Genomic DNA, 14,679 nt, shown 5'->3' with positions numbered 1-14,679 from the left:
AGGCTGCCTGCTAGCTTTGGACAGCACAAAATTTTCTATCGATGTATTTTTACAACTCAATGTTTTTAAAACAGTGTTGCCAGATCTACCCACAGTGTCAACACCTTTTCAAAGGCTATAAAATTTATAGCCTAAATTTATAGTATAAAGTTTACAGTATAAATCCTTTTTCTCCCTAGTGCTTCCCCAGGTCATCTCAGGCCCTACTAATTTCTTCCTTATAGCAATTTACAGTCTCTCTACCACTTCCTGGCATAAGTTGTACTCCCATTTGATCATCAGTACAATTTAGTACCTGTTTCCCTAAGAACGTTGTGGACAAGTATATTTAGGTAGGTATATAAACAGTTTTAGAATAGTGTGTTTTCTGAACAAAGCTCGCAGTGTTTTGAGTTTCCTGTTTTGAGTTCTTTGACCCATCTGTCCTCTGTAGCCTAAAACTCCCTTCAGTCCCACCAACACTGTATCATACTCCCAACTATTCTGAGACTATCGCTGCCTTTTCAATTGAGAGCCTACATGGACACAAAATCCCTGTCCGTTTTGATTTTTCTTTAAACAGTTGTACCAGTCTCCATCATTCCTCTTTTGAACTCTCAAAATCTAAATTACATTTCTGTCTCAACAACAAGTCTCTCATTTCTTTCAAGTCTCTCATCAACTTCCACAAACAAGGCTTCCTGACAAACAGCTTGCTACACCAGCCAGTCCCATTCTTTCCCTGATTTTTCTAAGATGGACGCTCAAAAGTCACCAAAGGAAGTTCTCTACCCATGTACGACCCTTTAGGCCAGGGGGGTAGAGGAAGGTTGGTGGCTAAAAGCAAAGATGCCGAAGACCCCCAAGAAGCCGCCTTAGGCTAGCCTAGCTGCACTGGGCCTGCGCAAGCCACAGTCACAGGAAGTGCGGCCACGCCCTGGCATCAGGCCGGAAGTGGGCGTTGCCGGGGCCTGGCTGTGAGGCGAAGTCGGCGGTGGGGAGAGCTTCTGGACTGAGGTAGGAAAGAGGCAAGGGAGAGCTTCTGGACTGAGGTAGGAAAGAGGCAAGGCGGTATGGTCTTGGCTCGGGTCAGCCCTTGTAAGCCGTTCATGCAGATACCTTCGAAGCAGTGTCTTCCCTCACTTTTCAGCCTTAAGCCCTGAACACCAGCTGCGTCGGCCATCGTCTGCTCGACGGGCTGCCTGGTACCTTTTTCTGCCTTGTTTTCTAGGTAACCTCCTCCTGGTTCTTTTTGCTTGAATCTCCTTAAATCTGGGGTGAGGGATGAGGGGTGGAGGTAGGGGAGTCCTTTTTTGTAAGGGGAAAGAAATTACTGTTTTACTGAGACCTGCAACTTTTTTCAGAGTTTAAACAGTAGCTTCAAATTCTCACTTTGTCCAATTCACCGACAGCCTGTTATTGGGGAAAGGGAATCAAATCACCTGTTAACAATTTGATGGGGAAGATAAGAGACAGCTGAATGATGGTGTTATGAGTTCCAGCGTCCTTGGCCTACTTGGAATCGGTCTGTTTGCTAAGAAAGAATAGGTCAGCTCTCTAAATCGCTGAATATCTTTACTCATCTTTAAAAAAAAAAAAAATGTAATTCTTGGTTTTTCCTTAAAACCTTTTTTTATTTTTAACAAAGTATGACATAACTGTAATAGAAGTTCCATACGGGTTAAGATAGTTTAACTAATTCTCAGATAGTTTCCCTAATGATTGCCATTAACAAATGGGCTCTGGAGCAAAGTCCGAAACTAGAGTTTAGTTGATCACCCCTATTGCCTAACAAAGGTTCTAATGCTGCCTATGTCATAGAATGGGGGGAAGGGGGTGTGGAATTTTTGTGAGAGACCAAAGGAGAGCTTACCTAGAGACAACAGCTGTATGTTCATCCAATTTTCAGAAGATTCCTATGGGAAAACTAATACAAAATTAGTTTTCCCATAATAAGTGAACTAAATCAGTGTTCAATAGAGATTCCAGTAAAAGAGAATTCAAACTCAGAGACATTTCCTCTTTTAATTTTTTTCTTGTTTGTTATATTTGTTCTCTTAGATGTTCTCTGTGAGCTCTTAATTTTTTTAACATCCACATATATTCCCTCAGTGCAGTTAAGTAATCAGTACTGACTAAAACATTATTTATCTTGCTATTATATAGGAAATGAGAGGAACATAATGAAAAATGGCTAGAAAGAGAGAATATTGGTGTGACGTTTTCTGATCATGATTAAGTTACTAAGCCGGGTATGGTTGAAAATGCCTTTAATCCCAGAACTCAGGAGGCAGAGGCAGGTGGATCTCTGTGTGTTCAAGGTCAGCCTGGTCTGCATATTGAGTTCCAGGACAGCCAAAACTATACAGAGAAACCTTGTCTCTTAAAAAATAAGAAAAAGAAAGGTCATTAAATGAGATGTATCTTTTATTTTTACGTGTGTTTGTGTGCATTTTGCCCACAGAAGCCAGAAGAGGGCATCTGATCCCCTGAAACTGGAGTTATAGGCAGTTGTAAGCCATGTGGGTGCTGAGAATCAAACCCAGATGTCACTAAGAGCACCCAGAGCTCTTAACCATTTAATCATCTTTCCATCTGGAAAGAAGAGCTTTTAAGTAGTTTATCCAGAAGTTTAAAAACTGGTATTTTTATGACCTTGACTTGGCCCCCATTACTTACGTTAAATACCATAAACCCTAATAGCATGTAAACAGTGGCAGGTGTTGTAATACCACTTAAAATAGATTGTTATGTTGTCACCTGAATGTAGTTTGTCAGTTGTCATATTTGACCTAGCTATTTATTCCAAGAATGTGAACTATGCAGTGATGCTAAACTTAGTCATGGGAGTAAAGAACGCCTTTAAGAAGAAACTGGAGAGAAGGTTGTATGCTAAGGGTTTATTTTATTGAACTTGGGGCAGCTTCAGGTCCAGGAATGACTCCACATCTTAGGGCTACTATTTGATGCGTTTCATTTCTGATTCTCTGAACCATGCTTTTCCCTCTAGCACTTGAACAGGACTCCTTTGCCATCAGCATGGAAGACACTTACAGTATGTACTACTTGCTGCTTTTAGAAAATAATACATTATTTATGTGTAGTTTGATGCCTGACTAGACTGTATGTTGTGAAAACTTCAGATTCCTCCCTGAAATGCTGAGAAAGAAAGGTCTGTGTGATATTGAAGTATACGGATGCTCAAATTTTAAATAAGTAACTTTAGTCTACAGCCATATTACCCTGAAAAAAAAATGGTCTGAAACAAGCACTTTAAACTTAATTAGACATATGAGAACCAACTGTAATGATACACAACTGTAATCCCAACTCATAGGAAGCTGAATCATGGGGATCGCAACTTCTAGGCCATCATGGGCGTCACAGAAAGACCATCAAAAGATAAACCAGTAGCCCACTGAGATGGCTTAAGGGTAAAGTGCTTATTACCATAAAAGCCTGACAACCTTAGTTTGAATTTTAGAACTCTTGTAAAAGTAGGAAAGAAAACTGAATCTATAAAGTTGTCCTCTGACCTACACACAGACCACAAACAATAATAAGTACAAAATTTTTACAATACTGGGGATGTAACTCAGTGGTAGAGCATTTGTGTAGCATTCTCAAGACCCATATTTTAATACCAAGATAAGAGATAGAGAGAAAGAGATATGAATGATTGATTGGTGGTTAAATTGGTGACCAAGATGGATGGGTGGATGGATGTAGATAAATAGATGGATCATTGATAGATAGATTCTTTTCAGGGTAGAACAGTAAACTAGAGCTGACCTAAATTGCCAGACTAAATAAAGCATTTATGGTAGTCCTCATTATCAATTTTGACACATGTTCTATATGGGCAGTTACAATATGTGTGAATCATGGGGTACCTCTGTTCTGTCAACTGCTGACATTTGCTAGTGATAGAATGGATTAAATGAAGGAAAACTAATAAGAATTTCATCTGTGACTGCTCCCTGGGTGTTCTGAAGCTTCAGAAATCAGAAGAGATTGCTGGCTAAGAGCTCAGTGGCACAGTAAGCGTGCCTGTCCTCTGGGGCCTTGCCTCCCTGATCGTTCTGTCCTTCAGATCACCTTTCAAGCTGATTTGCATCATGACCGTGGTTAGCAATTTATTCCATGTTTGCCACTCTTCCAGCGAAACTGTCAGTTTCAATTCCCCTCTGGTTTCTGATTTTCATTGCAGTCTCCTGGTTTATAAGCTTCTTATCAATGGTGAATTGTTTGTCTTGCTTTTATCCTTACCTTCTGGGTTGGCAAGAGTGTTTTATTAGGTGCCTTTTGCTCTCAGAATGCACTATTTCTTTCCTTAACCAGGCTTGTTAAGATTTGGGGCATAGCCTGAGGGCAGCTTTGAATAACATGGTATAGGTTCAGGGTTTTCTTGACACAGCAGTCTGTGTCTACAATTGTCTTAGCTGTAGGAGGTTCTGTCTTTACAGATTATTTTTTATTTTAGCTGGCCAGTTTGGTAGTCATTAGATTAAGGAACTTTTTTCTCATCTATGTTCCAAAACATGAAAAGTAAAATCACCTACCTGACAAAAGTAATGAGATCATTGTCAGGGGAACGAGAGCCACCAATACAGCATAAGGAAGGAGTAAAGCAAAGAACAAATTGGGGGGGAAACTCTAGTTATTAATACTTCATAGAATACTCAATTGAAGCTATCAACTTCTTAACTAGAAATAGACAAGGATGCTAATGAGATTATTCTCAAACTACAGCTAGCTAAATTGAGAGAGTGTTGGAAAGTGCAGTGGGCCACACTGGTTATATTGGTACACCAGCAATCCATTCCAACTTTAGTGTGCTAGTTGGGAAACTGTGGTTGGAATATCTAGAGAATGAAAATGACCACAAATTGTTACTTTTTTTTTTTTTGCTTTTTTTTATTAGATATTTTTTTCATTTACATTTCAAATGCTATCCCCAAAGCCCCCTATACCCTCCCCCAACCCTGCTCCCCAACCCACCCACTCCTGCTTCCTGGCCCTGGCATTCCCCTGTACTGGGGCATATGATCTTCGAAAGACCAAGGGCCTCTCCTCCCATCGATGGCCAACTAGGCCATCCTCTGCTACATATGCAACTAGAGACACAGCCCTGGGGGGGTACTTGTTAGTTCATATTGCTGTTCGAGGAAATGGGGGGACTAGAGAGATGGCTCAGAGGTTAAGAGCATTGACTGCTCTTCCAGAAGTCCTGAGTTCAATTCCCAGCAACCACATGGTGGCTCATAACCATCTGTAATGGGATCCGATGTCCTCTTCTGATGTATCTGAAGAGAGCAACAGTGTACTCACATAAAATATATAAACCTTTAAAAAAAGGAAAAGGAAACAGTGTGAATGTCATTTTATTATAAGAATGAAAACTGTATTAAGCCATATGTGAGTGAAGCCTCAGTACACCATTCCTGATACTACTGTACTTAGGAGCCAACAGTAACACAATTTTATTGTCTCATAGTTCATTTTAGACTGCCTTATTCTTTAACTATGGATTTATTGAAAACACTTATGTGGTCTAGTTTTACAGAGTCCTATTATACTTAAACTGTATTTTTCTCTCTTTCAGTCGACTCCCTGGACCCTGAAAAGTTACTACAGTGCCCCTATGATAAAAATCACCAGATCAGGGCCTGCAGGTTTCCTTATCATCTTATCAAGTGCAGAAAGGTAGGGTATTATTTTTATAATATGCACTTTAATGCCTCTTGCGTTCTTCTGAAGAGCCAAGCTTTATAAGCAACAAATAATTTAACATAAATATTTTAATTGAATGCCAGATTGTTTGGCAAATCTACCTTTGTTAAATTTCAATATTTACAAGCTTTTGTTTTATTCTCTAAAGTATATAAAATTTTAATCTTTTATTTTCTTCCTCCTAACTAGCAACAAAGCATTGTTTAAAAACAGTGTCTCTAGAGTATCTAGGCATGTACAATCACACATGGGTTTTGTGGTACTAGAGATTGAACCTATTATTTTAAGACATTAAATATGAATTATATATAGTTTGGATTAAATACTAAACTTTTGGTATCTGTATCTAACATTGCTATTCTTTTTTTTTTAAATTAGGCACAAATGTATTTAGCTTGTTTTTTGGAAAAACAAAGGAATCACTAATTTTTTCCTAGTATCGAGAAACTTTCCCTTATTAAGTTTGATGTGTTCATTATTTCTTTTAAAAATAGTTTTAGATTTATTTTTATGTGTATGGGCATGTGTGTGCCTAGTGCCTGTGGAAGTCTGAAGAACGTATTGGATCTTCTGGAAGGGTTAAAGGATAATTACTGACCATCATGTAGGTGCAGGAAACAAATCTGGGTCCTCTGAAAATGTAACAAGTTCTAACCACTGGGACATCTCTCCAGTCCCTCTATTACATCTCTTTGATTTTTTGTTTAAAATTGTTAGGCCTTGTTCACATCAATAGGAGGAGAGGCCCTTGGTCCTAAGGTCAATGCCCCAGTGTTAGGGGAATGCCAGGACCAGGAAGCAGGAGTGGGTGGGTTGGTGAGCAGGGAGAGGGGGATGGGATAGGGGTTTTCAGAGGGGAAATCAGGAAAGGGGATAACATTTGAAATGTAATAAAAGAAAATATCTAATAAAAAAAGAAAAAAATTGTTAGCCCAAGAAAATACTGTTTCTAAAAATAACACCCCAAATTTCAACATCTTCTTTTACCTTTTTTTTATTCTTTGTTTCACATCATGTATCCATGTCCTACTCATCTTCCTATCCCCTTGCATCTGCACCTCGCCCTTACAACTTCCCCCCCCCAAAAAAAATAAAAACCATGGTAGCTGTAGTGTGTCACAGTATACCCCTCTGTCCATGTCTTCACTAATGAATGTTCATTGCAACAGTTTTATTTTTTTATGATTTTTTTAATGTGTAAGTTTGTGTGCACATTGTGCACACAGGTGCCCATAGAGGCCAGAAGAGGGCGTTAGATCTCTTGGAACTGGAGTTAACAATAGGCAGTTCTGAGCCACCATTTAGACAGGTCCTCTGCAAGAGCAGTAAACACTGTTAACCACTGAGCTATCTCTACGGTCCCAAAACTTTTTATTATTATTATTTATTTATTAGCATTCCTCTCTGATTACTACTTTATAGACTTAGCTAATGTAACCTATTCAGGTCCTTTGTTAATTAAAAAGTACTTGTATAGAGTTGTTAGAATACTGATGTCAGGGCTATAGAAATGGCTCAGTGGTTAAGAGTGCTTGCTGCTCTTCCAAAGGTCACAAATTCAGTTCCAGCTACCCATGTCAATCAACTCACAACTGCCTATAACTCCAAACATACAAAATCCAGTGCCCTCTTCTGGCCTTCCACAGGCACCTGTACTCGTGTGTAGATACACAAAAACAATACACACAATTAAATGTAAGATCATTTTTTAAACATTGTTTTAAGATTTATATTTTATGCATATAAGTGTTTTGCCTTCATATATGTCATGTGTGTACCTGGTGCCTGAGGAAGCTTTGTAACTGAAGGAAACTGTAACTGAGGAAACATACGGAACTGAAGTTACATATGATTATAATCTGCCACGAGGGTGCTGGGACTGAATGAATCCAGGTCCTGTCCAAGAGCAGCAGTGCTCTTAACCTCGGAGCCATCTCTTTTTTTAAGTAGAGCTTCTTGTAGCCATGGTTGGCCTCACCTCAGTAGTAAAGGAGGACCTTTACCTGCAGATCTCCCTACCTCCACTTCCCAAGAGCTGGGATTGAAGGTCTGTACCACTATACCTAGCTCCAGTAAATATGGTGTATATGGTATGTATACACTTGTGTGCACAAGAGGAAGCTACACTCTACCTTATTTCTTTGAGACTGGATCTCTCCCTGAACCTGGGGCTTATGTTTTTTGCAACTGGGCTGACAGCCAGCAAGCTATCTCCTATCTTTGCTGCCTACCAGTGCTGGCATTACAGGCGTGCAAGACCATACCCAGCTTATTTATTGGGCAACACATTTTAACGTTTGTGTATTTGCAAGCACTTGTGGACCACAGTGTGCTTGTGAAAGCAAGTCAGCCCTCTCCTACTATGTAGGTCCTTGATATCAGGGATATCAAATTCAGGTTGTCAGACTTGGTGACCAGTGCTGAATGCCTCCTTGCCACTCTTTTTAATTTGTGTGTGTGTGTGAATACCCACAGAGACAAGAAGACTGTCAGATTACCTGGAGCTGGAGTTACAGGCAGTTGTCAGGCCTCCAGTCTGACTGCTACTCTTTGAGAGTAGCAGCACTCTTAACTCCTGAGCCATCTCTCCAAGCCCACCTTTCTTAAATCTCTTTATTGCTGGTACATTTGCCATGACATTTTAGTGATAATAAGTACTTAGTTTGGGTTTAAAACAAGATATTGGGGGCTGGTGAGATGGCTCAGTGGGTAAGAGCACCCGACTGCTCTTCCGAAGGTCCAGAGTTCAAATCCCAGCAACCACATGGTGGCTCACAACCATCCGTAACAAGATCTGGCGCCCTCTTCTGGAGTGTCTGAAGACAGCTACAGTGTACTTACAAATAATAAATAAATAAATCTTTAAAAAAAAAAAACAAGATATTGTATAACTAAATAAATGAATGGATGGATGAATGGGGCTAGAGAAATGACTCCACTGTTAAGAGCACTGGTTGCTCTTCCAGAGGTCCTAAGTTCAATTCCCAGCAACCACATGGTAGCTCACAACCATCTGTAATGGCTCTGATGCTGATATCCTCTTCTAGCATGCAAGTCTGCATGCAGATAGAACGTCCATACATTAAATAAATAATTTTTTAAAAAAAGATACTGGCCCACAAAGTGTATATCATTTGGACTTTTCCTAAATGAAATAGCTGAAATTGTTTACCAGGCAGTGGTAATGGCATACCTTTGATCCCAGCACTTCAGAGACAGAGGCACATGGATCTCCAAGCTCAAGGCTAGTCTGATCTACAGAGCAGAGTTCCAGAATAGCACAGAACTACACAGAGAAACCCTGTCTCAAAAATCAAAACAAAAAAACCCCGAACCAAAAAACAACAACAAAAAAAGGTTGTTGTTCGGTTCCTCACTTCAGAAATCATTACTTTAAATGTCTCTGTGTTGGCCTGAAAAAGCATTAGCTTGTCTCTGCAGCTCCCTTACAACAGCTATTTCCCAGCATTGTTAAATTGCAATAGCAGGCACCACTGCAGTGTGGTCTGCCTCATTGTTACTGTTGATCCTGAATTTTAGCTTTCAAAGACACCCAAAGAACTCCAGCACTGCAGGCTGTGCTGTCTGGAAAACAGAGTGAAGGAAAACAGAGTGAAGAGATGGTTAATATTCTTTATAAGCCACTAAAATCTGTGTGTGTGTGTGTGTGTGTGTGTGTGAGAGAGAGAGAGAGAGAGAGAAAGAGAGAGAGAGAGAGAGATATTATCCCGGCAGTCATAACCAAAAGGTTTGCATTTTGACAATATTGAGATAGGAGCTGCATGGTCTGTATGAATGATAATTCCCTCTCAATTTTCAGTGATAAGTGCGCCTACCATTGCCACCACACCTGAGATACAAACTTGTTAAGGGGTTTCAGGGAGCCATTTATAGAAAAAAAAAGCTGAGCTAGTTTCCTTGAATTTTAAGAAATACAAAGAATTGATAGATCTCTTAATTTTGATTCCACAGAATCATCCTGATGTTGCAAACAAATTGGCTACTTGTCCCTTCAATGCTCGGCACCAGGTTCCCCGGGCTGAGATCAGTCATCACATCTCGAGCTGTGATGACAAGAGCTGTATTGAGCAGGATGTGGGTAAGCCAGACTGGTTGAAATGCCCTAGGATTCCAGGGTTAACTGCTCAGTTTGGAGTTATGCTACATCATTGTCTTGCTTTCTGGCTTTCACCATTTCAAAAGAATATTTTTCTGCCTTTGAGATGATTATATCATTGTAGCAGTGGGTTGTTAGCTTCTATATAGGTCAGACTGCTTTCTCTTCTGAACAGCCTGATTCATTTTACTATTATAATAAATCGTCTAAAAATAAAGTCCTTGAGGCTGAAGATGGAGCTCAGTGGGTCGAGCACTTGCCTCCCATGGATAAAGCCCTGGGTTCCAGCTCCTGTACCACAAAATGGGCATGGTAGTGGTGACTTACAATCCTGTACTCAAGAGGTAGCAGCAGCAGGAGGTTCTGGAGTTCAAGGTCACCTTGAGTCTGAGGCCAGCTAGGAACACAAGACCCTGTCTCAATAAATAAATACTGCCATAAATATGGTAACAGTCTTTGTTTCTGATTCTTGTTCCAGTCAGTTCTCACCCTATCCATATTTATAAACAAAGATTCAATAGGCTACCTTGCTGCCTTTAAAGGCCTTAAATCCCTTAAGCAGAATAACCTAGCAGATACCACACCCCCTGCCCTTTATATATCAAATCTCTATTGTCTTGCAGTCAACCAAACCAGGAACCTTGGACAAGAGACTCTGGCTGAGAGCACATGGCAGTGCCCTCCTTGTGATGAAGACTGGGATAAAGGTGAGATACCTCTATGTTTTTTTTTCCTTCACATATTTAAATCTCAAATCATTTGATTGAGACAGAAGGAAAATTTTCTTTTTTAATGAACATACATGTTGTTTGGAACACCTTATTTTTATTGGGCCCCCAAATTACCACATTTGTATCACTGTGCAGACACATAGAATAGCCTACCCCCCTTGGAAGAAGTACTTCTTTACCATCTGTGCTTGATGGTAGCAGGGCACATTTACTATTTATTATTTATGGTTCTTGCATTTATAGCCTTCATTGTTCTGTATCACTGGTTCTGTATCACTTGAGCAGGTACTCAATAAATTTTTACTCACACCCCTCAAAACTTAGCTGTATTATTTTTCATTTGACAAATTTAACATAGATCAGTGTTTTATCTAACAGTATCACAGACTGTTTTGCTTCCTTTGGCAGATTTGTGGGAACAGACTAGCACCCCATTTGTCTGGGGCACAGCCAGTTTCTGTGGCAACAACAGGTAAATTAAAAGGTCTTACTCTCATCACTACCTCCCCAAATCCAGGTGTGTGACAAAAAATTGAGAGTTGGGTGTGGTGGTGTGTGCCTTTAACTCAGTACCCGGGGTAGAGGCAATGGAATCTCTTTAAGTTCGAGATCAGCCTGAGCTCTACAGAGCAAGTTCCAGGCCAGCCAGAGCTACACAGAGAAACCTCCTGGGGGTGGGGGGTGGACTGAAGGGGTGACTTCAGGAGTTAAGGGCATTTGTTGCTCTTTAAAGCAACTGCTTATAACTCCAGTTGGATCCATACCCTCTTCTAGGCTCTGTGGACACTCATACACATGTGAATCTTTTTAAAATCCTAAATGTTGAGATTAGAAATCCAGAGCATCTTAATGAGAAAGAAAGAAGATATATCTTTTTACTACTAATATTCTCTATCCAATTTAAAACTAAGATTTCTCATTATACCCACATTCAAACCTTAGAAGACCAAATTTCAAATACAAATGAGACTATTTCAGGGTTAGAGAATAAAGGAATAAAACGCTATGCTTTATTTTTCCCTAAATGCTTGATTTTGTATTCTTTAATTATGTGTGTAGAGATAATGAGTACGTGAGTGGAGATGCCACAGAGGCCAGAGGTGTCAGAGTCCGGAGGCAGAACTACAGGTGGTTGTGAACATATAGGGGCTGGGAATCAAACTCAGGCATTTGAAAGAGCATGCATGCTCTTTAACTGCTGAGCTATCTCTCCAGCACTCATAAAATGCTTAACTTTTTTTCTTAGTTACTGAAGTCAGCTAATTTTAAATGCATACTATTTTGAACCAGAAAACATAGAAAAACTTAGATTAGTTTTATTGGTGGCAACTTAAACTTGATTCAGTTCTTGAGAGATTTATTTTAGGGGCTGGAGAGATGACTCTGCTTAATTTTCTGGAGGACTCCGGTTCAATTCTCAGACCCACATACTGGCTCCAACCTGTTTGTGACTCCAGCTCCAGGGGAGTGTATAGCTGGTATTTGCTTCTTTGTGGGTTCATTTTCCCACCCTTTATCCCCCAGTTTTACCCCATTGTAGATAAGAAAGAGGGGAGAGAGGGAGAGAGACTCTGAATCTAATTTCTCTCCTTTTGTTTCTTTTTTGAGCATAACTTCTAACAAACTGAAACCAACCCCTCTAAATGACCAGCAGTCACCAATCCCACCTGTCCAGGCTCTAACATTTATACCCTCTGAAAAGTTGCCAGAATTCCAAATGTCACATAAATGCAGAAATTTATCTTCAGCTAAAAAAAAAAAAAACCACACTTTTGCTAGAGCATGAAGCAAATCATAGTCAGCTGTGGACAGTCTGAAGCAGCCCCACACCTTATACCTGGGATTAAAATGAAAGTATATCCTTACAATATTTTTGTGTTTTTTAAATAAACCAAAATTCCAGAAATTCTTTAAAATGTCAGTATAGGGATCTAATCTCCACTGCGTTCTGTAGGCACTAAGCACACAAATGGTGTATAGATACATGTAGACAAAACCCATACAAATAAAAATAGTAATTGATGAAGAGATTGGATGCAGCCAAGCATGGTGTCACATACCTTTAATCTCAGCACTCACACTCAGGAGGGCAAAGACTAGCAAATCATTTTGAGTTTGACAGAAGCCTGGTCTATGTAGTGAGTTCCAGCCTAAAATAGACAAACCCTGTCTTTTTGCTGGGGTAGCATTTTGTCATACTACTGACTAGTAGATGGCATTGATGTTTATCTCAATTTCTATAAAATTTAAATGTAAGGAGCTAAGGAAATGTCTTCGCAGTTAAAAGCACTGGGTGCTCTTCTAGAGGATCCAGATTCAAATCCCAGCACCTACATGGCAGCTCACAGCTGTCTGTAACTCCAGTTCCAGGAAATCCAACACCCTCCCACAGATGCATGCAGGCAAATTTAAAAAAAAAAATGTAAATGTAAAACTATCTTTTGTTATTTTTGTTTTGCTTTGCTTTTTGAGACAGGGATTCTCCATGTAGCTCTAGCTATCCTGTAACTGGCTCTGTTAGACCAGACTGGCCTTGAATTTAAAGGTCCTCCTCCCTCTGCCTCCTGAATGTTGGGATTAAAGGCATGTGCCACCACACCATCTTAATACACATATGGAACATTCCAGAGAAATGGTAATCATTCTAATTGCAAGAATGTTTTGAGAGAACTATGTTCACATTTCAGATGAGTGGTAGATGTTCCCTCCATTTAAAAACACATTTTGATTGTCTTGTTTGTGTGCCTGAAGAATACGGATATGATGACATCAAATTATTCCTTTTTCTTTCAGTCCTGCAAATAACATAGTTATGGAACATAAGAGTAACCTTGCTTCAGGCATGCGAGTTCCCAAGTCTCTGCCCTATGTTTTGCCATGGAAAAATAGTAAGTAAAGTAGAGGTCAAAGTGTTCTTGCACTTTTCATTGTAACAAAAACAGTTGGTTTGATTATTTTGGTATGTTCAGCCTAATGCTGAAAGTAGTGCGACTCTTAAATTTTGTGTTGAAAGCACCTCACTTACCTCATGGTACTCCTAGGCCTGATTATAAACAAGAAATTAAGAATATCTTGCAGCCAGGCATGGTGGTGCATGCCTTTAATCCCAGCACTTGGGAGGTAGAGACAGGCGGATTTCTGAGTTCGAGGCCTGCCTGGTCTACAAAGTGAGTTCCAGGACAGCCAGGGATACACAGAGAAACCCTGTCTTGAGAAAAAAAAAAAAAAAATCTTGCAACTACTGCTCTTCTAGAGAATCTAGCCATAGATGGTTTCCAGCATCTATGACAAGTGACTCAACTTCCTGTAAACTCCATATTACAAATAATCCAACTTCTCTGGCACCGGTTCTCATATGTATATACCTCCACAGCAACACACATGCTTATAAATAATGAAAAATATGAATATTTTTAAAAGAGAACATGCAAGAGCACAAAACCCAAAAGGGTGTGAATTCCTGAAGTGGGAATGTCAGTGTACTAATGTACTGAGTACACTAATGTCATCCACTGATGTCAGTGTACTGAGTAGATATACAGACCGTTAGAGTAGCTATTAATTTTGGCTAAGAAAAAGTCATCTTATTGTCAAGGCATTCATTTAACAAAAAATAGTATTTCAGTAACCTAAAAGACAATGGATAGGGAAAGGAAAGTGCTAAGAAGCAGCATAGAGAATGGAATTCAGGTGTCTTCCCTAAACATCTGAGCCTATGCTGGGTAAAAAGGCATGAAATTCCCACCAATCTGCCTTGATTTTTTAAAAAATCCACATTTGGGGGCTGGAGAAATGGCTCAGTTAAGAGTAGTTGCTGCTCTTGCAGAGAACCCAAGTTTGGTTCCCAGCACCTGTATACCAGCTCACAGTTACCTATAACTCCAGTTCCAGGGGCCAGACAACTTCTTCTGGCCTCCACAGACACCAGACACACATGTGGTACCATGTGTATATACAGACTGTCTTAGTCAGGGTTTCTATTCCTGGACAAAACATCATGACCAAGAAGCAAGTTGGGGAGGAAAGGGTTTATTCAGCTTACATTTCCACATTGCTGTTCATCACTGAAAGAAGTCAGGACTGGAACCTGCTTGTGGACGTTGTACATCGTGGTGCGNA

The 14,679-nt window shown here is 39.9% G+C and overlaps 1 protein-coding gene across 5 annotated transcripts in view; it reads left to right on the top strand.

The window, feature by feature from the left end:
- The first annotated feature begins 924 nt into the window (after positions 1-924).
- Positions 925-14,679, top strand: part of Gtsf1 (gametocyte specific factor 1) — a 19,119-nt gene continuing 5,364 nt past the window's right edge. The window contains exons 1-8 of one of the 5 annotated variants that reach the window (XM_021183898.2): positions 943-996; positions 1,130-1,210; positions 2,990-3,034; positions 5,585-5,685; positions 9,685-9,811; positions 10,453-10,536; positions 10,969-11,032; positions 13,354-13,448. In XM_021183898.2, coding sequence (XP_021039557.1) covers positions 3,019-3,034; positions 5,585-5,685; positions 9,685-9,811; positions 10,453-10,536; positions 10,969-11,032; positions 13,354-13,448 — 487 coding nt within the window. In that variant the 5' untranslated portion in view covers positions 943-996; positions 1,130-1,210; positions 2,990-3,018. The other 4 variants (XM_021183899.1, XM_021183896.1, XM_021183897.1 and 1 more) reach the window with 4 other exon arrangements.

The sequence above is a fragment of the Mus caroli genome, chromosome 15 (genome assembly GCF_900094665.2).
Source record: "Mus caroli chromosome 15, CAROLI_EIJ_v1.1, whole genome shotgun sequence".
NCBI lineage: Eukaryota > Metazoa > Chordata > Mammalia > Rodentia > Muridae > Mus > Mus caroli.
This window is presented reverse-complemented; position numbering and strand designations above follow the sequence as displayed.